Raw genomic sequence first — 23,993 nt, 5'->3', positions numbered from 1 at the left:
CTTCCCCGGGAAAAAAGTAAGGCTGTTTTGATGAACACAGCACAGTCCTTGATGCGTCAGAGATGCTGTGGGGTCTGTGTAGCAAGAATTAGTAGACAATGCCTTTAGACTCCATAGCCAGAAAAAAATCGATTTAACTGTTTTTTTCTGTTCTTTGTTCTGTTTTGTTTTTTTTCTTCATTTTTCCACTCAAGTCAGTCTCAGGTGAGCAAGTCGAGTTTGGCCCAGTTTGGACATGCGTCCGCTGCTTAGCCTTGGGAGATCAAGGGCTCTTGGTGGCTAGTCCAAGATGTGGAGGAAAATCATCTCCCCAGAGTAAACTGGGGCACTCTTACCAAAAAAAAAGGAAGAATGGATGTGAGAGGCAAAAAAAAAAAAAAAAAAAAAAGAAAAGAAAAGAAAAAGCAATTAATTCCACCAAAGGGATACCATTACTATGCCTGCTATTCATAAGGTACACTGATAATAAGTTTTAGTTCATAAATTATTTTTTCTGTAAGAACCGTGTAAGGTAGGAGAGGAGGCATTATTTTCCTTGTGTTCTAAATGAGGAAATGAATGTTCAAGTTTTATAATAGTTACCACTGAAAAAAAAAAAAAAAAAAAGCAGTGATAATGACCAAACCCAAATGTCTTGGTTCCTAGCCTCATCTCTTTCCACGATACCACAGGCCCTGTCTACATTACGAAGCTACAGAATACTCCTCTGCAGAAGCCTTATTTGTTTATTTATTGATGTAGAGTGCGAGCACAAGGAGAGGAGGGGCAGAGGGAAAGGGAGAGAGAATCTTGAGCAGGATCCTCGCTCAGCGCTGAACCCGATGCGGGGCTTGATCTCATGACCCTGAGATCATGACCTGAGTCGAAATCAAGAGTCAGGGCTTAATCTACGGAGCCACCCAGGCGCCCTATAAGCCATGTTTTAAAAATTGTGGCTGCTGCTTGAGGTCGTGGGTAATAATTTTACTTGTCCCAGATTTGCTTTAGTATTTTCACTTTATTTCTTAGGGAAACTGCCTATACCATTGACCTAGGCCGTTACTTCAAAGGCAGAGTTGTTTTGGCCCAGATTGCATACCTCCCCTACTGAGCATGACCCCAGACATCTGAACCATCTACAAATCACGATGGATGCTTCTTTCAGAGGTTTCAGAAATATCTGAAGACAAGTGATTCAGAGAAATGGGAGGACAACTGCTGATTCAACATTAAACACAAAAAGTACACTGAGCATTCTTTAATCTCTTTTTGATGATTCAGAAGGTAAAGTCATGCCAAAGTTAGAGATGCACTTGGTGTTTTGGGTACTTTGAGAGGACTGTGACAAGAACCGTAGAAACATTTAGATGTTTGGGATCATAGAGCCATACCATTAAACGGAAGAAAGGAGTGTCCAGAAATCTGCCACCCTGAGATTAGATGTTGGTCTGAGATCTGTGGCAAGGACAGGATGTTTATAACCTGGAAACATGCCACTGTTTGGATAGGAGAAAGGTTCCCTTGGGCAGCTCCAGCTGGCAGGAAGAGGACTTCACCATTCAGGAAGGCTCCAGCAGAGAAGTTATTATTTTAAAATCTAAAAGCAGCTTGCCTTGTTCTTACGTCTTCCCATGTGCAGTATGAGGACTGACCTGTTCTGTCTGATGTCCCATACGGTAGCTTGTTTTTTAAGGGCCTTCAAGTAGAAAAATGAGGGAAAGGGCCCAGGTGGGAACATGGCTGCGTGAACACTCCTGATTCTGGACTGAGAACAGAGTAAGAGAACATGACCCAAGGGGTGTTTAGATTAAAGCGAAGGAAGGCTTTCCTAATGGCAAGTAACACTTTCTAGAAATTATGGTTCGTGGGGGAAATTAGAGAAACTTCCTCTCTAATGAGCTTTCAACATGGAACAGGTTCTCTTGTCTAAGATACTAGGATAAACAAGATCACTTTCAGAGTCCTTTCTAAGATTCTGACTTTACTTAGAAGACCCACCGATTGCAGAATTAATTTTCTGTATAGGGTGATGCCTGAAATACCGCTGTTTTGTTTTCATATTGTTTTAGAAAAAAATGATGCATGCATATTGTAAACATTTCAAGCAGAACAGAAATGTACAAAAGAAGAAAATATCTCCTAAAATCTCGCCATTCAGATCCAATGACCGTATTCTTCAGAACTCTCCCAGTTGCAAGGGCTAGACGCTTAACCTGGCTTAGGGAAATTTTTTGGCTTAGGGAACTGGTAAGTCCAGGTTCAAGCGTGTCTGAGTCCCAGCATTCAGATTCTATTTTAAAGAATCTGTTTCTTCTGTGTTAGCTTAATTCTCAGTCAGGTGCAAAGGTAGCCCCCAGCAATTCTAGACTTCCATGGTCTTTGGTGCCTTCCCTCTCAGGAGGATAAATGCCTTTCTCCATGGTGTCGGCAGAAGTCCAGTGTTGGGGGTAGGCCGTGCTTCGGACAGGAGGGCAAGTACGCCAACAGCCCCCGTTGAACCGCACGAACTGAAGGGAAAAAGGAAAAGGAGTAGCTTCCTAAAGGGAAGTGGGGCCGTTGTTTCCAAATGAAGAAGGCAGGCAAAAACAAACACTGAATATTTTGTGGAACTCATCCATTTGTGTTTCTTTATAGGCCAAATGCAATGCTATTCCAGGAAGCCAGAAATAGGTTTGCTCCCTGCAGGTCCTTGTGAGGAGGCGCTAAGTCGGGATTGGTTCTTCCTGTGACAGTGATGCCGCAGAGACACCTTTGTTTTCCTGCCGTGCTGCTAGTTTTCCCTTCAGTCTCTTCCTGTGGTGTACCCAGAAGCACCTGGGCACGGGATGGAGGCACAGACATAGGTGGATTTTCATTAAATCACGTCGTTCACAACACTGGGCCCGAAATTGCTATTGTGGTCGAAAATACATCGTTCAGCCCATTAGTATTAAGAGGCCATTAAGAACAGTCAGAAATCAGGGAACTCTTGGGAGGGGACGTCTCAGAACTTTGGGGATTTTTGACAGGTGCGTGTTTCGGAGGCTGAGCAGGAATGCTCTGGCATTCACCCCTTGTCAGGGCTGCACGCCCCCCGCCCCAACATTAGTTCTGGCTGTTCAGGAAGGCTACTTGTCACCCAGGCTCCTCCTCCTCCTTCTCTCCATCTTTGCCAGCCCCAGTCCGGTGCTGCTAACCAAGGAGATTTGCCGATTAAAAGGGCTTCAGCTCCTAGAGTTCCCATGGCAACAGCCTCCTTGGAGGTCTTTGTTGCTTGCTAAAACTTTGATCTCTCAGAGTGGCTGCTGCTGTTTCTCTCCAAGATTTACAAACAGAAGAAGAGGGAGAAAGAATTGGTTGAGGAGAAAGAAGAAATTTACTCCTGGCAAAAAGGAGAGAAGGAATTAATTACAGAGCCACACTCTAGCCATAAAAAGCCAAAGCTTTACACCTTTGGACCATCTTTGGATTTTTATTTGTAGACTCAATTATACCTCAGAGATCTGGGCCCCACGTGAAAGACCTTAACTAGGTCTGATTCCACTAAGAGGGCGGAACCATCCTTTCTGCCTTCAGTAGACACCTGGGCCTTCGGATTTCCGGAGAAGCCAAGACAAGCATGCTGACTCCGTGCCAGGAGAGAGAGGGCTAATGAGGCGTGAGCTCTTTGGGCTTCAGCACCGTCACCTGTCCTCCCCGGCCTCTCTCCCGCACCTGGCCTGCTCTGCTTACGTAGATTCCTCTTGTGGAGGAACCAGAAAGCCAGCCAGCCATCCACTGGAACGTGATTCTGGTTAGTGACTGTCAGTGACAACCATTCTACGGTGTGAGCCGTGGGGTGGGGCGTGTGACTGCTCCAGAGACTCGGGATCAGGCCTTTTAGTCTTCACAGGAAGTCTCCTGTGGCCTTCAGGCCTCTACTGCTTAATTGCAACCTTGCTCTTTGATGGGCACCGTGACGGTCAGTTCTGCTTCAAGTGTGACTTACATTTAAATTATGATTTACATTTAACTCGTCTTTTTTGCATACTATGTCCCCAGCACAGTGAAGATACAAAATAAGTGACACTGTCTTGTCCTGTACCGATTACCGTGTTTCGGTAAAGATAAATACTGTGTTTCTGAAGCAATGAGAGAGTACAGAAAAGATTAAGACTGTGTTTGATATTAAGTATCGAGGCTATTGGTTCTCAAGAGGGGGCTATTTTGCCCTCCCTCTCCCCCCCAGAAGACATTTGGCAATGTCTGGAAATATTTTTGGTCATCACAACTTGTGGGGTGCCAAAGGGGCCGAGGCAAGTGGTAGGCTTTCTACAGTGCACAGGACAGCACTTTTATGCCCAGCAAAGACTTTTCTGGCCCCAATGTCAATAGTGCCGGTGTTGCAAAACTCTGATCCTGACCAAAGGTCCATCTCGATACTGGACAGAGTCTTCTGTGAAGTGCGTGCGCTCTGGGGTAAGACGTCGCTGGGCTCAGGGCAGTACATGGCCTAGCGTGAGTCGATGTTGATGAGCCTCAGGGTCATTATCTGTAAAAGTGGGCAAGGGGTCACACAGGTTACGCGGAAGACCGATTGCGAGGATGAAACGGCCCGTCATGAGAACTCCCACTGGTTCCCATCCCCCACACTTCATTGCTAGTGTGACATCCTTGATCCGAGGGAACCCTCTTTAGAGAATCCTGGGTTCTGGGAATCCTGCTAGCAAGCAGATTTCCCTTCAGCCTGTTCCACAGGCAGAGGCTGTAACGAGCCATCTGCGAATTGGCAATCCTATTACTAATAGATGCACGTTTTCTCAGAGACATCTGTGCGGGGCCTTGCCAGTGGTGACCCTAATCAGCTCTGTGGGACTCTTCCTGCTGGTGGATTTCAGGACATTCTGTCCCAGCATGCTGTGTGTTGGTTACTATGTTTTGGTTGCTGTTGGAAGTCCCCATTTCTCAGTGGATGGCCCTTGGTTAATTACAGAGTGGTCAGTGCCTAAATACAAGCATTCCATCACCCAGGCCATTTGACGAAGTCTGGAGGGGCTTGGGGAACCCCTGACTTGGATTAGGATCTGGATGGCCCCGGAAAGACTTTAGCTAAGGTGACTTTCTGGTTTACCGTCCAAACCAGGATACCTCAGGGTGAAAAGGGAAAACTTTTAATAATTTATGTCAAGACAACAGGCATACACTTGTACTGTCCAGTCAAACTGGTGTGACGGTCAGCCCATAGACGTGACCACCTTGGAGGTTCTCCTTGGTCTGAAGAGAGCAGAGCATCCGGAGAAGCTGGGGGCAAATTCGTGTCTGACTCCTGCGGCCAGCAGCTGTTGAAGTCCTGGAGACCTAGGGACCTAGGGATGGGCACGTCTCCATTCATTTACTAGAAACGCGCAGAGGCCCAGCAGAGAGACGTGGTTTGCCTTCGTTGTCCCCTGGGAGATTTCGCACCAAGCTGTCTGGAGGGCAAAGGATGTCCATTGAGCTCTTAACGACCCTGGGTCGTTGACAGAACAGACGAGGTCTTGAAGGCGTTCTTTGCCTTCCTGATCCCCAGCCAGCCAGTCCCCCCCGCCCGCTCTCCCCTCCGCCCCCCTGCCCCCTCGCAGCCTTCATCCCGCCTCACTATTTTTGCTTCACTTGTTGCTCATCGCCGTGGGAGGAAGCTCGGCCTTCAATTAGCGAGCATTCCTGCAGCCCCCGGTTGCCGTGGTTACGCGGGCGCGAGCCGGAGCATCTGGGTCAGCCCGCCAGCTCCATTGTGGTCCCGGGGCCCCGGGCGCGGTTAGGCGGTTGGGGGACGCGCCCGCACAGGGGGAGGCCCCGGGGGCCCCGGGAGAGTGGGTGTCACCGAGAAATCGGCTCAGCCCTGGGAAGAAAGAACTGCGGCCCTTGAAAGCCGGGCAGGAAACAGTCAATCCCTTTTCCTCCAAAGCCAGCTGCCGCCCTCCAAGGGTGCACGGTCGCATTCACATGGGGGCGGTGCCCCCCGACTGCGGTCCTGGAGGGAGGAAAGGGCAGGGACGCTTGACAATCCAAGACCTACAAGCAGTGTCCCCCTCCGTGTGTGCCTCCAGCCACCAGGCATTTGGGGGTTAAGTAGCCATTCTTGGTATCTTTGTGTTTAAGTTGCCAGTCGCAGGTGCCAATCTGTGGAACGGAGCACAGTGAGCTCAGGAAATCACACTGGGTCCCCAGAAAGTCCATTTCCTCCTTCCATTAAATCCCGCCTTCCTCCGTGTCATTTTGGAGTCAAATCTAGCTGTCTTCAGCGTTTCCTCGCAGGCCAAGTTTTACATGTTCGATGACTACTAAGACTTGGCATCTCTTCTCTCTCTGGGGGCAGGGAGTTGGTTCATATAGCACTTTGCAGAGTACTTAGCAATCATTTCCATTATTGTTTATTAGTTTGTAGCAGCATGGTGAATGTCTTTTAATTAGCTCATACTGTGTTGTGATGGATTCAGTAATCATTTTCTGGTCACAACTTCAAAAGCTGCTGAAAATTTCAACCATCTCTAACATTTCATACATCCCAAAATTATACTTTAATTATATAAGTAGAGCAATAATGCCACAAACATAAATTTCAGAGTTGCTCTCTGCAAATATTAGGAAACTAGAAAGCTGTTGCTGCACATTTCTAAATTAAGGATAAGCAAAGCTTGAGGGGGATTAAGATGTTGGGGGGAAAAATACTGGAATGGGGGTGAGTAGACCCATGTTTTACTCCTGGTTTGATTATTCACTGTGTGACTGAGTAAGATCCTTAACCTCTCTGAGCCTCAGATTTCTGGAAAATATGGAGTGGGTTATGGATTAGATGACCTCCGAGATTCTTTCTAGCTATAAAATCGAATCCCGAAATTCTATGTGAATAAAAGAAGTCAGCGCTGGGGTGTCTGGGGGGCTCAGTTGCTTAAGTGTCCAACTCTTGATCTCGCAGGATCATGAGTTCAAGCCCTGTGCTGGGCTCCATACTGGGTGTGGAGCCTACTTTAAAAAAAAAAAAAAGAAGAAGAAGAAGTCTGTGCCTTAGGCCAAGCATATAATCACTGCCAAAAAGCCTAAAGCATTTATTAATAGTTAATTGCAGATGGTACAATACTAGTCATTTTGTGGAGAGAATTCACTGTCAGAATTATTCACTATAATTTAAAGTGACCTAAAATGTAAAAGATATAAAAAGAAAAAAGTACACACATGAAATGCTTAAATACACTTTATAAATATATGTAAAAGAAAGGGAAGCTATATCCACACTTGTGATGGATAATCATAAATTATATTTATTGAATGCATGGTTGCTATGGGAATATAGAATAAAAACAGGGATGTGTGTGTACTTGGGAAATTTCCAGTCTATTTGGGATTCCAAATAGCCATAGAAACAACTTTATACTCAAGGGGGCCAGAGAAAACCATCTGCTCTCCTATAAGACTTAGGAGAGAAACATTTTGGGCGGTTAGGAGCTGAGAGACCAGGGGGTGGGTACAGTACATCCCGGAAAATGGATCTAGGACATGTTAGGAAAGCTTAGAAGTGGGACGAAGCCCAGATGTGCATTAAACAGAAGGGAGAAGAAGGGAATTGCAAGGAACTGGGGGAGAAAACCATTCTGAACATCTGATCATCCTGAACAGAAAGGTCACTAGTATGAATATTGGCAAACCTGAGGACTTCAAGGTCACCCAAAGAGATGAATGGAGATAACAATGCTATCAGTGGTGGTGATGTCATACGTATGAAGGAAGTATTGTTTTTTCTTTTTGTGAGTTCCAGTGCCTTAAATAATTTAGTGTCTGTTGTCAGCAAGTAAGTGACTAACAGATCTGGGATCTGAGAACAAGTTTGTCCTCAAGTAGGATTCCTGTAGTTTCCATTGCTCTTCGAAGATTTGGACTAGTAATCAGAGCTCAGACTTAAGTTTTAAGAGTAGAGACAAAAACAGCTTTTTTGGCTGAATGTTGTAGGCTTCTTGTATCTCTCCATAAGGTCTGCCTTAATAACACCATAGCCTGGTAGTTTGTAACTTGTGGGGAGTGGGGTGGAGTGGTGTTTCCCTCCCCCTAGATAGCAAGATGTTGTAAGGACTAGAGAGGATGCTCCTGGCAGTGAGCCCTGAGTCCAGTACCTAGAACAGCATTTAATGAATGAATGAATGTCTCCTTCATGTTCTTAATAAAAGCTTATTTCTGTCTGGGATAAAAAGTGAACAATGAACCAGAAGTCCAGCCAGAAGTTCAGCACACCGGACAGTGGGAATTTGCTACTGGAAACCCTTCAAGGGATTTCCGTCCTGCTAGTGGAGGTCCACGTAAAATGGCCATGGCAGCGGAGAGATAAGCACCCTCGTGAAGCTGTGTACGGGGTCCTCAGGAGCACGGAGGAGGGAGCACCCTCTCAGGGCAACCTCCTTCCAGGGCTCTACCAGAATGGACTTGAGAGTGCACGTGGTAAGGATTTGAGCAAAGCAGGAGATTGAGAAGTGTATTAGCTGGTGTTTTTAGTAAAGAAGGTAAGTAATTCCTGCCTTGAGGAGCCTGGCCTACCAAGAAAAGAGCATCAGAACCTTGGGGAAGTCCCACCAGGACGTGACTTGTTGTGAAATGTGCGAAGATAAGGCCCCGAGGAGAAGAGAAGTGAGAAACCAGGCAAGGACTATGTCTTTGGGGAAAGGCCTCTTGACCAGGTGGAATGGGATGTCAAGAAAAAGAAAAGAAATGGGGGGAAAAAAAAGCTGATGAAATTGGATTTGGCAGGAGGAAAGGCCTTTCACCTTAGTAGGCTTGCGGAAGAGCAGCCGGTAACTACAACTCTTAGACCGACATTGCTGGGCAGGCTGCCGAGGCTGGACAGCGAGCCTCTCAAGCATGGGCTTTGCGCCTTTCTCCTGTTTGTGTCCACCGGCACAGCCCACCTTTCTTTGTTGACCGAATGATGAACGAGTTGGTTGGAGACATTCCAGAAGTGAGTTTTCCAGAAGTGGTTTTCAGGAATATGTCCAAAGAGTCCAGGTGGGGGGTCACTTCAGTGTGTCAGTGGCAGGAAACAGCTGACATAGGGACTTGCATAGCTAAGATACAGGTTGTTTGAGTCACAATGCATGTTTCTGCCCTGATCGTTCAACCCCAGGTATGAGAATGTTTTTGGCTGCAGAGTTTGTGGAAGCAGGCACTTGTGTTTGTGTGTGCATGCGCAAACTATTAGTATGCCTAATTTGTTTGGTCTATTCATGTGGAAATGTCTTAAAAGTAATGGATTCTGCAAGGTTTGGGGAAAACTGTTTTGAGTGCTTACATAAGACCGGTATTTTCTACTGATAGTTTGAGCTGTGGTTTGAAAAGCATAGATGTGGCCTTCTGTTCGCAGGGTCTGTTCTCTACTCTTTTCTCAGACATGAAAGTGACTTGTAATTGCCCCTCTTAAACTGAATCCAACACTTGTTGGTAAAGTGCTACTGAAATCTGGAAAGGATTTACTGGAATTGTTTGGACTTTCTAAGATCAGACCTTCATTGGATGTGATAGAATAGGAAGAAAAGATAGAGTCTTTCCAGCTGGCAACAGCATTTCTTAGGAACTGTTTCTCAAGAAGCTGGAAGCAAAATTATTTTCAGAAATATAGGATTCCAGCATAAATCTACTTTTAAAAATGTCCTTAGCCCCAGGAAAACATAAATTGTGGTAGAAAAGCCGTAGAGATTTGCACTCTCTCTGCTGCTGACATGATATAGTCATATTGTCTGCTGTCCCCAAACCCTGTCAGGGTCCTGAAGTCTGAAGACATTACATTTCACCCACCGTATGGCAAGATCCTGTCACCCATCCTGGGGCCAGCACTACACAGGTGCTTTATGGGAAAACTTCGTCTCCCTGAAGCATCAGCTACTGGCTGTTGCTTGAGGGAGAATGAGAAGATTGATGTATGTCTCTCTGTCGGAGTGACAAGCTTGATGGATCTCCTGTCCCTATTTTTGATACCACCCTATCCTTAAGTTTTTAAATGACAAATGCGAACATATAATCTAGAAATGAAAACCCCTTCATTGTTCTTCCATGATGCCCATTCCAGCTCTCCAGAAGTAGGAGCTGACAATTTGGTGTGTTAACACTTTTCCTTTCAGATTTTCATTTGAACATAGGTTCTTAGAGCTCACTCTCACTGACGTTCTGCTGTGTGTAGGAACAATGTCAGAAGACCAGCAACGTGACCTAAAACAGCCTGTGGGGAAAGCCAGCTTTTGTGTTTTATGTGTTCATAAATATCTTGGTCTGTTTATACCTGTCAGTGGTTCCAAGTATGTGATCTCTGGGACCTATACAGCCCCCAAATATACTTTGTATGGCTTGTCCAGTGTTTAAAAAAAAAATCTATGAATCAGTTGCCAACATTTGAAAATCAGGATATTTTGCACAAAAAGTCTGTGGTCTGGCTAATCTTGAGGAACAGGAAGACCTGCAACTCCGGAGACACATTCCCGTCAGGCAGCGGTTGGCTAGAGGTGAACAGCAGTAGCCCCAGAGACACGTAATCGGCCATTCGCTTCGCCCCTAAATGCTCCGTGATGTGTTGCCCTCGGCTAGCTGCATTTACGTGCCTTAGCTGCTCTCTCTGTAAACAGCTGAGTTTGCAACTCTAACCATTAAGCACCAGATTTGAGAGCCAAAAATATTATAGATAGGGTGACCATATAATTAATTGTCCAAAATAGGAGACCTTGAGAGTTAAAAGTAGTGCTATTAATATTTACACCAGGAGAGCAGGCACACACCCGGACATATGGTCTCCCTCTTTGTAGATCACTTTATTCAATCTCTTCACTTGACTAGGGAGAAAATGGAAACCTAGAAAGAGGATTGCCTGTGGCACTCATCAAGCAAACTAAGGACAGAGTTGACTCCCAGTACCCTGCCTCTCAGTCCACTGCTTTCTTCAGTATAATGTCATCTCTATCATATGTATGAGCTCCATATTTTCCTTGAATATATGGATTTTTTTTAAAAGATTTTATTTATTTATTTGACAAAGAGAGCAAGAGAGCACAAGCAAGGGGAGCAGAAGAGGGAGAGGGAGAAGCAAGCGTCCTGCTGAGCAAGGAGCCTGATGTGGGACCCTGGGATCATGATCTGAGCCGAAGGCAGGTGCTCACCATCTGAACTACCCAGGCACTCAAATATATGGATTTTTTTATAGTTTGTAATTATCACATGGCTAATACCCTGTGAGGGTATACAGATCTGCAGTTTATATCATCAGTAATATTTCAGTTATGAATGTGGTTAATTATGGGCTACCACATATCAAGAGATGTTTAAAACATTGGTAGGTTTGAGAGCTCAAGGGTAGATGCAAGAAAAGCTTTTTCATTTCGCTAGCTGCAATAAGAGATGCGTTCAGAAGTGCTAATTATCAGGATTTTTAAAAAATCACCATTAAGTGACTATCTGACAACTAGCTTGCTGGAACAAGAGAGGTCAATGACCGTTGGGTGGTAGTTAATATGAATTATGTCTTTAAGAGATGGCCAACATCCCCAACTCCCCAGTCCTTGACCAGTTGCTTCCTTGCAGAGTTTCCAAGAGGCATTTGTACACAGAACACTCCAGATGAGACCAGTGCCTGCGCTTAATCACTGGCTCAGACTCTGGTCCCAAATCCCTGTCTGGTATTCCATCCAGGAACGGGAGGAGATTGCCTGTGAGTCTCAGTGGCACCTCTTAGCATTTCAGGAAGGCTTAGGCCGAAGGCTCGCCTGGGAATTCTCCTCCAGGATGCCTTTTTCCAGTGTTCCACTTGGCTCCTGCATGTTCTTCCAATAGACCCTGCAAACAGCAGGCTATCCTTGGCACGTTCGCTGCACAAGATAAAAGAGAGACAGAAAGAAGCCCTTCTTGCCAAAACCTAGAACAGAGTGAGCCTAAGTCACTCGTTCTATACTTCTTTGCCCTTGGAATGTACTGTGGTCCCAGTGAATTTTTCAAATGAGGGACCCTTACCCACGCAGGACATGCAAGCAGGACACATTTTACCACATCGGCCTTGTCTAGTTAGGGAGAGCCGAGAAAAAGTACGTGTCCCAGAAGAGCTGCTTTTCCTCTGACTTTAATCAGTGCTGCTTTTCCATGGAGTGGTTTGAGAGGGGAGGGGACCGTGAGCAATCATGACCCATCTTAAAAATAGTATTAAATTTCTTTCTTTTTTTTTTCTTACTCTTTAATGGGATTACGAAAACAGCTAAAGTTAACGTGTCGCTCACATTATATGTCTATTGGACAGAGCCATTCTGGGGGAGTATGTTAGGCACATAAGTGAAGTCATAAGGTTCGGTTCATGCTTGAGTGGTACGCCAGCGGCTTTTTGCCCTCAGGAGTCTGAAAGGAGGCAACCCGCGAGGTGCTTCATAGGGCAGCTTGCTCGTTAGCAAGGCTTCAGTGTGGTAGAAACACCTGGGACGAGTGTGAAAGTCGTATCAGGGTCTTTACGTTTAGCGTGATAGGAGAACGTGGCAAAAGCATTCGGTGCTTCTTCGTATCCATCAGGCTAGCGGTTAAAAGGACGAACCTCCGGATCCCCCGCGTCGTCCACAGTCTTGGCTCCTGTGCAGCTCTTTGCCTTCCAGAGCCCTGACGGGCACCTGTTCTGACACCAGCCCGTCAGCTCACCTGCTGTCCCATGCAGAAGGCACTTGAGTTCATACAAGGCCAGCTTCGGGTCCCATATGGAAAAGCCACACCAGATACATATGTATAGAGTATTTCTGAAACCAGAAAGGGTGTGGAAGAGCATGAAAGTCATCTAGCTTTATCTTTCCCTTGCCTCTGAGAATTTTAATCACTGAAGCATCTTCAGGCTATAAATAGAGTCACGTAGTGAGACCGTTCCAGGTTAAAACCAGATACGGATTTGTGCTTTGATATGGACACAGGACTGTGTATGGATGTATGAAAATGTGGGTTGCACGTTTGGGTACAGATGGGTTTGACTCTCCGATCCCATGTGTGGAGAAGACTGTGTACATGAATGGAGACGGCGTATGTCAGTCTGCTCAAGCAGGGCTTTTCATATGGGAAGCAGAGATTTCCTCCTTCTATAAATAGTTGGAGAGAAAGTTCCGTTTCTGCTTCCATCTGGTTTTGGTGCAAAGTTCACTTAGATGGCTGCCGAAGAGGGATGGAGAAAGCTTTTCTCTGACTGAGCTCAGCCTCTGGGACTTGCCCCCCCTTCCGCAGAGAGCCTGGGTCCCCAGCCCTGTGGAGGGACGGGGCCAACGGTGCCAGGCTTCAGGCTGTGTTTGCCCTTGGAGTAACCTCTTCCCTTCTTCTTTTCCTTCCACCTCCTCCAGGCAGGACAGGGCTGCTTGCTGACCTCTTGCCCAGTTTTGCTGTGGAAGTTATGCCAGGTACTCGGTCATTTCACTCTTTGTTTGCTTAACGTGCTGTCACTCCGTCTGTCTTGCTTCTGCATTAGTCGCTAATCGCTCCTTTAACTTATTTGCACATTTGTCTGTACGTTTATGTGGTCTTTTCCAGGATGAACTAAGCCCAGTGGAAAAGACTTTAGATTGTGTTTCTTCTGTCACCAGGCCCTAAAAGAATCATGATAATTAAAAGGGGCTGCAGCGGGGACCCGCCCCTTCAATGTCGGGCCTTGAAGGCTCTTTGGCAATCTCTGGAACCATCCAGTACCTCCGCTGTGCCTAGACAGCTCTAAGTATCCCTAGCGGAGTTACTATTTATCGCATTTCCTTATTCCCTAATTTATGTTAATCCGTTCATTAGGGTACAATCGTGTTGCTCCGAATTACCTTTCATAACTTGATCAAAACACATTTCCAAGCCTTATGAAAATAACACACCCCACCTCCCTTGAGAAGTACACATGTAAACACCTACATGGCTTTGTATGCAATTTCAGGAGCTTCTTGGGCCCCCTAAGTCCCTGGGATCCAAAGACCATGTGTCAAGGAAACACCCAAATGCACACCGCTGTCGTTTTCTGTAGCTTCAGTTAAATGCACCAGCCTAGACCAGCCAGCCTCAGCTCGCTGCACCCCCAGAGTCTGTAATGGAAGCAGGTTCGGAGAGAAATAAGAATAAGCTATGGGAAGGGACATATGCAAACTCAGGGAATGGGAAAGACCATGATTCAGACTTGCTTTAGACGGCTTCTGGCGAAGGGTTAAGAGCTGCCTAAGTGTTGGGAGCAACAGAGAGATACGAAATATTCCTGGCCATTGGTTTTGACTTTGTTCAGGTTTTAAAACATCTGAAGTCTTTACAGTTGAGTTTCACTAATTATTCTTCCATGAATTCTCCTGTTTTGCCATTAGCTGGCCATCCCAAATGTGGACGTTCTTCATATAAATGTTGATCCCAGGGACGCACGTAGACACCTCTTTGTGACTCCCCCTTATCCAGAGTTGTGTGAGTTTGTACCCGTTTGTTCATCACACCCACAAACAATGTTACAAATCACTACTTCAAACTAGATGTTATATCTCCCAGTCCCAAGAAAGAGTTACTGTATTTTTCATATCTGGTCCTTGTCCGTTGAATATCCCTCCCTTTTGGCTCCCAAGAATCCTTTCGTGGAGAGCATTCTTTTGTTTCTCTGAGATAAAACTGCCAGTCTTTATCCTTGACTGCCTGAGCCTCATTGTAGCCGCCGATCCACACCACCGCTCTGTTCCTCAGGGCTCGTATCTGTCTCAGGCTACATAATGTTATTGTGTTGTAGCTGAGGACTGGGACAAAGCCCTCAGCAACCTATTGTCCTCAGCAGCAATGCTCTCCAGACCATTCTCACCAGACCCAAGACCTTCTCATTTCCTCACTAAAGAGATGGTGACCTGGTTAATTTGAGTGTATTTCAGAGGTAGAGTGAGGATGGACATTCAGGAAACATAAGTTGCTTGCCTGAGGAAATCATGTTCTAAACAAAGATAATTTTAGCATTAAGACAAAACCCTTTATTTAACAAAAATATCCTATTTTCAAGCTCCAACTGAATGTCCATTTAATTGAAGGAATATTTAACAACCAAAATTCAAGAAAAACAATATGTACTTAAAGTTCATTGTAAAGGGACTTGTGGTAGGTGGCCTTCCAGCAAAATGAATCACTTTCATCTTTGGACTTTGAAAGGCAACCCTGGCTCATCCAGTCCATCCCAGGCCTCCAGTGGGAAGCTGGGTCCTATAGCCAAGTACTGAAAGTATGACATAAAGTCACTGGAGGGTCACGCCATTTTTATGTAAGCCAGATGGAATTTGTTTCCTTTCTCGAATCTTATGGACAAGCAAATGAACCAGAAGTTGTGTTCGGCCCCTGGCAGAAGTGTGAAAACAGCAGAAGTTAACAGCTGGTACGGTCGTCAGAGCCCGGAGCCATTGTAGCCGTGGGCCTGCTGGCTGTTCAGCACAGCTGGCCTGAGTGTGACCAAACCAAGCCACTCCTGGGGCATGGGGACAGCACATTGTCTCCCTGAGTCTTTGTCTCTAGTTTGTTCCACAGATAGAAGCAAAGGCTTTGATCTCAGCCTCGATGCTGAGGACAGGAAAGGGGTTACAGGGGTGGTCCGCAGGGAGAGACCCGGACCACCTAAATATCTTGAGACCGTGTGACACAGAACTTTGTCTCAGGACTCATGTTTTTAGAGGTAAGAATAACTTGCCCAGAAAGGGGTCATATTCACAGAACCCAACACTTCCTAGCTCAGCCACCAAGATTCCTCTCCCCAGCCAGGAGTCTTTCTGCTCTTGTTCCATCCTTGTGCAGACACTATGGTGGATATGGTAAGCCCTTTGCCCAGGAGGGGGCCCCGAAACTCCGCCACCATTCCTTGCTGGTCATTCCACTGTGCTCAGTAGGACCCTGGGTGCCCTTCCTCCCTCTTCTCCATACCCGCGCCGTGTCAGGTCTACACTTCTCGCTCTCACAGTTCCCCCGGAGCTGGGGGGGTGGCTCTGTGTCCTGTCATGATGCTTACTTCCCCGGGTCCCCCCGCCCCCACTACCCACTCCTCTGACAGGAGACAGCGAGGAGAGCGTGCCTGTCCGTGCGGCGGGCCGCCCCAAGCGTGGGTTTCTCTGTGCGTCCTTCCAGAGTGGGTGTTCGTCGGCCTGGTGGTCCTGGGAGTCTTCCTCTTCTTCGTGCTGGTGGGGATCTGCTGGTGCCAGTGCTGCCCGCACAGCTGCTGCTGCTACGTCCGCTGCCCGTGTTGTCCAGAGGCCTGCTGCTGCCCTCGGGCCTGTGAGTAAAGTGCCCGGCGGGGACACAGAGCGACCGGAGGAGAGGCCGCGTCTCCGTCCGAGAGCTGTGTGCGCCAACTTTCTTCTCCGCCTCCTTCCCTCCACCTCCGCAGTCGGTTGCTCCAGGCGCAGCCCTCTGCCGGGAGCCCGCGGCTCGCTGAGCTGCCCGTCCCTGTTCGCCTTCTCACCTGCATGCCGCCCCCACTCCCCATCCACACCCGCCCCCGGCATCTGCTTTCCACACTGGCGCAGCCCACGAGGGGAAGGGCAGGCTCCCGGTGGTCGGGTGGTGGGTAAGGCTTCTCCCTCTCTTCGAGCACTCAAGCTAGAGGAAAGCTTCTCTGGTCGTGCCTGTCAAAGGCGGAGAACTCCTCTTGCTCCAAGCAGAGCGTGCAGACGGCAGGCTCGGCACCCAGCCGGGGACGAGTCTTATTTATGCCCCAGACCACGTGGCCCACCAAACCAGTCGTCGGGGGATGCACAGTTGTACCGTAATGGCCGAGCCCGCGCAGCCGCGAAGCTGGGCCCCCCAGGCCAGAAACCAGACACATCCTGAAGGGGAAAGACACACATGCATCTTCAGTGTCCTTAGGCATGAAGCAGCTTCCAGGAGGGGTCCGGCGATCTGCTCTGCCTTTGCGATCCCAGAGCAGAACCACGTGCACGCTCAGTGCCTGCCCGGCCTCTCTAGAAGAGGCTTAGGATCCTCCTGGAAGTAGCCCCGGGGGGTCTGGTGCCAGGCTTCCTCCAGGGGGCCTGAGGCAGCCGACAGACGGAGTGGTGAAGGGTGGGCTGCTGCTGGCCCTGGGGAGGCCGCCGTGCAGCTCGTAGGACCGCTGAATGACCCCGTTGCCGGCTACCGAACCCTGTAATTCCTTATGCCATTGCCTTTTGGTGGAGCTGGAGGAGTCCGAGGAAGTGCGGGAGAGAGTTTGATGAATCAGTTCAGGCCAAGGAGGACACACGCACGCGCACACACGTCCAGGAGCTCCCTTAAGCGCATCCTCAGGCAGTTTTGGTGTGAGGGTTGTGGAGGGTGGGACGATAATATAATCTCTTTTGCTCTTCATCTCCCTCCACAGTGTATGAAGCAGGGAAAGCAGCAAAGGCCGGGTACCCTCCCTCTGTCTCCGGTGTCCCCGGCCCTTACTCCATCCCCTCTGTCCCCCTGGGAGGAACCCCCCCAACCGGCATGCTGATGGACAAGCCGCACCCGCCCCCCCTGGCACCAAGTGACTCCACGGGAGGCAGCCACAGTGGTAAATGTAGTTCCAGACCGCCCTGCCCCATGCTCCTCTCTGGCTTCTGCTCTGGTTCCCTACTGATGGGAACCGTCAGCTCGGTGATGCTTCTTTGGAAAATGATGGTCTCCATTCCAGAAATGGGATCGCTCCAGCTGTACCAGGTATCATCTGGAGTGCATGTAAGGCTTTCCAAGGACCACAGGATCTCGCTGTCCCTGCTCCCTTCCCAAGCTCCCCGATAACTGAAGTGATGAGGAAAAGAGGCAAGGTACCTCTTGAATGTTGACCATCCAGCTCATAAATAGTTATCTCATCCCTACCTAGTGCTCAGGACTGTCAAAGGCACTGTGAGGAACACTAAGAAGTATAGGACACAGTTTGTGTAGGAAGCAGTAGGGCCCAGCCAGGGAGAGAGAATGGATTTTTATTAGGACGATTAGATGCTGTGAAGAGTGTGGTGCTGGGCATTCAATGGAGAAGGAGCCGGAGTGGTTACAGAGGGTTCAGGGAAGAGGTGGGTTTGAGCTGGGCCCAGAGGAACACAAAGGAATAGGAGAACAGAGAGGGAGGTGCTGAGCAGAACCCAGGAGGGACACGTGGTTGGAGCCTGCAGCTGGAGGAAAAAGGGGGGCGGTGTTGGACGCTGGAAGGAAGTGGAGGGCATTGATGGAGCCTCACCCAGATTAGGGAAGGCCCTGAAACCCATCCAGGAGGCCCCGAAGCTCGGTGCCATACGTGAGCACGAGCCACTGCAGGAAGGTTCCTGAGTTCCTGCAGGAAGGTGACACACCGACGAGGCGAGTGGCAGTGGGATCAGAGATACTGAGCTGAGATGAAAATGAAGCCATTCAGGGGCTATGAGAGCAGTTGGGCCATGATAGAGACCATGGGAATTGAAATGAGTAGGTCAATCTGAGAGATCCTTCAAAATAAGACTCTGGGAATGAAGGAAAGGGAGGCTTCAGATGAGCCCAAGCTGTCCAGTGATGCACATCACAGAGAGAATTAGATAATGGGTAAGGAGAGCTTATTTGGATGAAGATGCACCATGGTGTTTTAGGGCATGATGAATTGGTGGTTATTGGCAAAGGCAGAGGGGTAGAGGGGCAGGGGGGCATTCAAATGGAGCTTCCATGGAGACACTTGACCAGGATTACAGAGTAGGAAGGTTAGACGTGCAGGAAGTATCTTTAGGAGATGACTCTTCAATTCCTAGGTGTGGATGAGCCAGTAGGGTTGGTAAAACAGGCATTTCCCCCCTGAGCTATCTGGACTTCTTCCGGTGGGAGCAGGAAAGAGTATCTTACCCATTGAAGGAACTGGCAGTGCTTGACCCTGGAAGGAGTGGATATCAGTGAGTAATTGGTATTTGTGTTTTTTTCTCTCCCTGGAACAGTTGGTAGAATTCTGACATCTGAGCCTGAGAATGAGTCACAGACTGAGAATTAAAAGTTAATGATCAAGGACACACAGGGAATTAGAGAGATACAGACAATACAGTTCGTTTCCCCAACAGTGGAGGGGCCGGGGGACATTAATGGAACTTGTCTCATATTTTCTTTGCAGCTTCCCCCCTTTTCCAGTCTTTTTATCCTTCCTTCCCACCAGAATCCATTCCCTCTTACTTTTTTTTTTTTTAAAACAGATTCCTGTAATGAAATGATTCTTATTCATAGGATGACAAATACTTCCTCTCTCCTGATTTCAACCTTTCTCTAGTTCCTGCTTGTTGCAGTTCCATCATTTTGGCCCCATCCTGCCATACTAACCAACTTCAATTAGAAGTGGCTTGGGGGTGCCTGGGTGACTCAGTCGGTTGAGCATCCGACTCTTGATTTCAGCTCAGGTCATGATCTTAGGCTGGTGACATCGAGCCCCATGCCGGGCTCCACACTCAGCAGGGTTGTGGGTCCCTGTTGGGGTCCCTCTACTTCTGCCCTTTCCCCCTGCATGCTCTCTCTCTCTCTCTCTAAAAATAAATAAATCTTTAAAAAAGAAGAAAGAGGTGGCTTGAAAAACAGGAACTTTTCTTATTTCGTATAGCAAGAAATCCCAAAGAAAGATGGCTCTGGGGTTGGTTGATTGATCAGTTCACGTGGTAACACTGAACGACCTAGTTCCGTCCATCCTTTGTTCTGTGCTTCTGGGCTGGCTCCCCTCGTGATCCTATGATGACTGCCATAGTTCCAGGTACTAAATGCGTTCAGAGATGGAAAAACATATCCTTTTTCCTTGTGCTGCTTTTTTCAAGAGTGAGGATACCTCTTCCAGAAGCCCCTCCCCTTCCAATAGACATCTCCTAGCAGTTTTATTGGCAAGAATTGTGTCTTGAGCCCATTTCTATACCCGATTGATTTGAACTAATCAAGACTCATCTCTTAGGCTGGAACACTATTCATCTTGGAACTGAACAAAATCAGGGTTCCGTTAGCGGGGAAAAGGGAAGATGCACAGCCAATGTCAGCCACAGCCGGTCTAGCCTCGGGTGTCATTATCTGGTTCGAGTCAGGAAGGAATTCTTCATGATCCCCCATTGGACACATTTCTGTACTCATAGTCCCATGGCCAGACTTACTGATGGCATTTGGCTATATGTCCTTTAAGAAAAAGGTGGCTTAAGCCAATGTTTCATGTAGCTTGTTTTTGAAAGATTGTTAGAGATGTTAGGAAATGCTGACTGAAAAGATGTAAATTTAGCCTATTTTATATTTATATGCTACTTTAATTTTAGTTTAATCATTTACTTTAATCATGTAGCAACAGTGATTTTTTTTTCAGATTACATTTGTACACAAAATACCCCTTTAGACCCTCTCGGGAGTTGAAGAGGCGAGGTTACCAAATGGGAGCGACAAAGGTCACCTCGATTCCTTTCCCCGTCCTTCATTCGCGATCTCTGTTCCAACAGAAGAAGACCGTCTCCTGTCCTTCTCTGGATGCAGCCTCTCCTCTTCGTCAAGGTTCTGTCTTTACTGAGCAGCCACACTCCATCCAGTCGGAAGACTGGCTCTCATCACCAGCCTTTCCTTCTCCCTGTCTCCATCCTAGCAGCATTCAAACCATGCTTAAAACTCTCCCATTAGGATAGAACAATCTGCAGAACCCCCATAGTCCTCTGATGTTACTTCCCTGTTCCTTTCCTCCTCTTCATAGCCCAACCCCGTCAGCATTTTGAGTAGTTCTTGTCTCCATTTCCTCTGCTTTCCACCAACTTCGCCGCTAACTTCCGTCTGGCTATCACTTTCACTCCAGACACCAGGGCTTGTGGCAACTGCCCTACTGCTCAGTGTCAGGGACGCTTCTCAATTCTTGCATCCCTTGACTTCTCAAAAGCATTTGCCTCCTATGTCACTTGGTCACTTCCCTACCTGTCTTGCTGATTGCTGGCTCTCCCTCCACTGCCCACACCCCAGATGCTGGTGTCCCTGTTTTGTGCAAGGTCCCCTCCCTGGGAAATCTTACCTACTCCAACGACTCTGTCATCGTCTCCAATGCTCATGACTCCCGGTCGCCATCTCCAGCCTCTCCTCTGTTCCCCAGTCCCATCTAACAAATGGCTTTCTGGACATCTCACGGGCATTTCGAACTTAGACTCTAGGAAATGGAATTAATCTGCTGTTTTCCGACTTCAGATGAACTCCCACCTTTCTTACCGCAGCGGATGGCAGTACCATGCACCCAGCAGCCCAGACGAGAAGTGGGACCTCGTCCTTCTCTCTTCCTCACATCCCTCATCTGATTTGTCACCAAGCCCTTCAGACTGTACTCAAAATACCCTTGAATCCGTTTACTTTACTCCGTCTCTGTTATACTATCCTGGTCCTTCCTACCATCATCTCCTCCTCGATTAACGTAATGTTCTCCTGCCTCGGCTTTCCACAGCCTCTCCTGCCTGCCTCTGCCTCGTTTTCCCATCTACCTGGCCCCCACTCATCCTTCTTACAAAAGAATTGAGTAGGCAAGTAGGGGTTTGAAATGTCATTTTCAAAACTAATAAGGATGTGTGTCTATATATATGCCTACTGTATGTATACAGAGAATATGCAAATTTTAAGCATCACTTCTCCCACAACTGAGCTGCTCTCACCCCGGGGGTGGAATCTGGCAGCTGTTCCATCATCCATAAACAGCCTGACTTAGCTCATTAAGATAGGACAGGAAAAACAAGGCTATATCCATAGGTATCTGCCTTAGAGACTTTTTTTTTTTGCAAGTTTTATAAGTTAGATTTGGCTGTGAAGGAGAAATTAGCTGAAAAATAGTTAATTTCAATTAACTGGGTCAAAAATATTTGCTCAACTACTTCAACAATACAAATTTTTGAAGTTATAGTTTGGCATCAAAGGAATAGCCCAGTATTCCCTCTCCACTAAAATCAAAGGTGCCAAGGCTAATGAGTTAGAGGGGCCACACCAACCAGAGGACTTGGACTGGACAGAACTTGAGAAAGATAAACCATCCATCCGCCCTAAACTGAAACATCCCTGGGCCGGGGGGGGGGGGGCGGTCATTTTCCAAAAAAGTGCTGGACTTCGGCCAGTAGTCAAGGACACATCTTATTAAAATATCGCCATACATCAGAGTTCTCTGGTTTTCAGACAAATTACGGATCTAAAACCAAAGCCAAAACCAACACGTTTTACTGGGAGAATTGCCTAGCTTTTAGGCTATTGACACCAAATGATGTCGCCTGTAAAGTCTAAATGCCCGTGTTCTGCTGCTGTCCTTGGCCACGGAGAGGGACTGAGATTTCTGAAGGCATTCGCTGGAAGGACTGAGAAGTCAGGGTGGAAAATGCCTATTCTGCTGGAGTCCCTGTATAAGGCCAGTGTTGAAAGGTGAACCTACCACCTTCATTCAAGGCTGTCAGTAGTTATTATAACTTCTCAGGGACAGGATAAACCTGCGCATACATAACCAAATCTGTCTCATAATGAGTATTATAATCTGTTATAATGACACAGAAAACAATCTAAGCTTTGGTCCGAGTTGCAGTTAACTGAGAGGTGTCCAGCTGTCTCTGAGCGGCCGCGGTCTCTGACGACCACGGGACAGCTGGTACACTGTTCCGTAAAGCAACAACCCCCTTCCACTCCGTCTCAGTGTGACTGAATGTTTTATCTTAGTAGCTTTACGTCTTAAAAACACCCCGAAAAAGCCATAGCTCAGGAAGAGCAGGCCTGTTCCCTGATGCCTATCAAATGCTAGTTTTCGCCTTTAAAAAATAACCATCAACAATAATAACAAAATTTGCCTATGCCCTGCTGCTCCCTCAAGCTTCCATTCAAGTCCTCTCCTTCCTGGTCAAAACCCTTCAGTAAAGCAACCACGTGGCTGCTTCGGTCTTACCTTGTACTCCCTTGTACTTGTAGTTTCTATTCCCGATTTCCATCCGTCCGTCCATCCATCCATCCATCCATCCATCCATCCATCCATCCGCACACACACGTTTTGAGTGTCTACAGTGTGCCAGGCTCTGTGCTAAGTGCTGGGGATTCAGACATAAACAGGGAGAACTGGTCCTTATCCTCAGGAAGTTTACAGGCTAGAGAGGGAAACTCTACTAAAAATACTATTTCCAAAGGAATCATGAACTTGACCACCGTCCCCAGACTGGCTCAATTCAGCTCCAACAGACATTAAACACCTACTCAGCAGTGTCCTGGGCTTTACACTGATCTAGAATAAGAATTCTTTTCCTTCAAGAATCTTTGGGAAGATTGGACCTTTATATACATAATTTGGGACAAACTAAAATATATTGAGGGTCATAATGAAAGTTCTAAGTAAATGATTTATAAGAGAAATGAGATGGAAAGCGAGAGGGAGGAAAGATAGAACTTTCTAGCTGTGAGAATCAGAGGAAGCTTTTTGGATGTGGTGCTATTTGAGCTGCCCCTAATAATTGCAATAAGTACAATAAGAAAAAGTACTCTAATGATTTGGTCTTTGTTGTCTTTTTTTAAAAATTTTTTCCTATATTTGTCTTCTTTATGATGAGAAGGGTTGAGAAGGATTAGCTGCATTTGGTAGATGGGAAAACTGGGTCGTGGATAGGTCATCCTTTATTTGTGGTCCCTCAGTGAACCAGAGATGTACCCACGAAGCCGGGCTCCCCACCTTCCGAGCCCCGCGTTTCATCCATCAGACATCGCTGCCTCCGAACAGACATAGCACTTCCGTGGGATAATTGCCTTTTAATTGAACTGTCTGTACAACTCTGTAAACGCCTCTGCAGAGATGGAAGGCTGTGCAGCTTGATAAAATCATTCCTACTAATAATTGCTTCAGCCTAAGGATTACGGCTCCAACCTCCAGGAGAAGGTGCTCCTGAAAAGCATGTGCAGAGATTCACTGATTTTTTTTTTTTTTTAAAGAAATCCCACAAGTGGAGGTGAATAGGAACGGCCCAGAATGTTCTCATAGAGAAAATCGGTGCACCTGCAAATGGGCGCGGGGGCGTTCTCTCGGTCTTCAAAGCCAGGGCTGTGAGGAGAGTGCTGAGCAGTACAGTATTTTAATCCTCCCTGTGCGTCGTTTGTGCGCA

At 47.2% G+C, this 23,993-nt stretch overlaps 1 protein-coding gene across 1 annotated transcript in view; it reads left to right on the top strand.

Annotated features, from left to right (window-relative positions):
• ILDR2 (immunoglobulin like domain containing receptor 2) overlaps positions 1–23,993 on the top strand; it is a 54,740-nt gene that overhangs the window by 21,900 nt on the left and 8,847 nt on the right. The window contains exons 4-6 of the mRNA XM_045982490.1: positions 13,296–13,352; positions 16,057–16,203; positions 17,285–17,461. Of these exons, the coding sequence (XP_045838446.1) occupies positions 13,296–13,352; positions 16,057–16,203; positions 17,285–17,461 (381 nt within the window). The remainder of the gene's footprint in view (positions 1–13,295; positions 13,353–16,056; positions 16,204–17,284; positions 17,462–23,993) is intronic.

This window comes from Meles meles, chromosome 17, assembly GCF_922984935.1.
Source record: "Meles meles chromosome 17, mMelMel3.1 paternal haplotype, whole genome shotgun sequence".
Taxonomy (NCBI): Eukaryota; Metazoa; Chordata; class Mammalia; order Carnivora; family Mustelidae; genus Meles; species Meles meles.
Note: the sequence above shows the minus strand (reverse complement) of the source record. Positions and strands in the feature narration are given on the sequence as shown.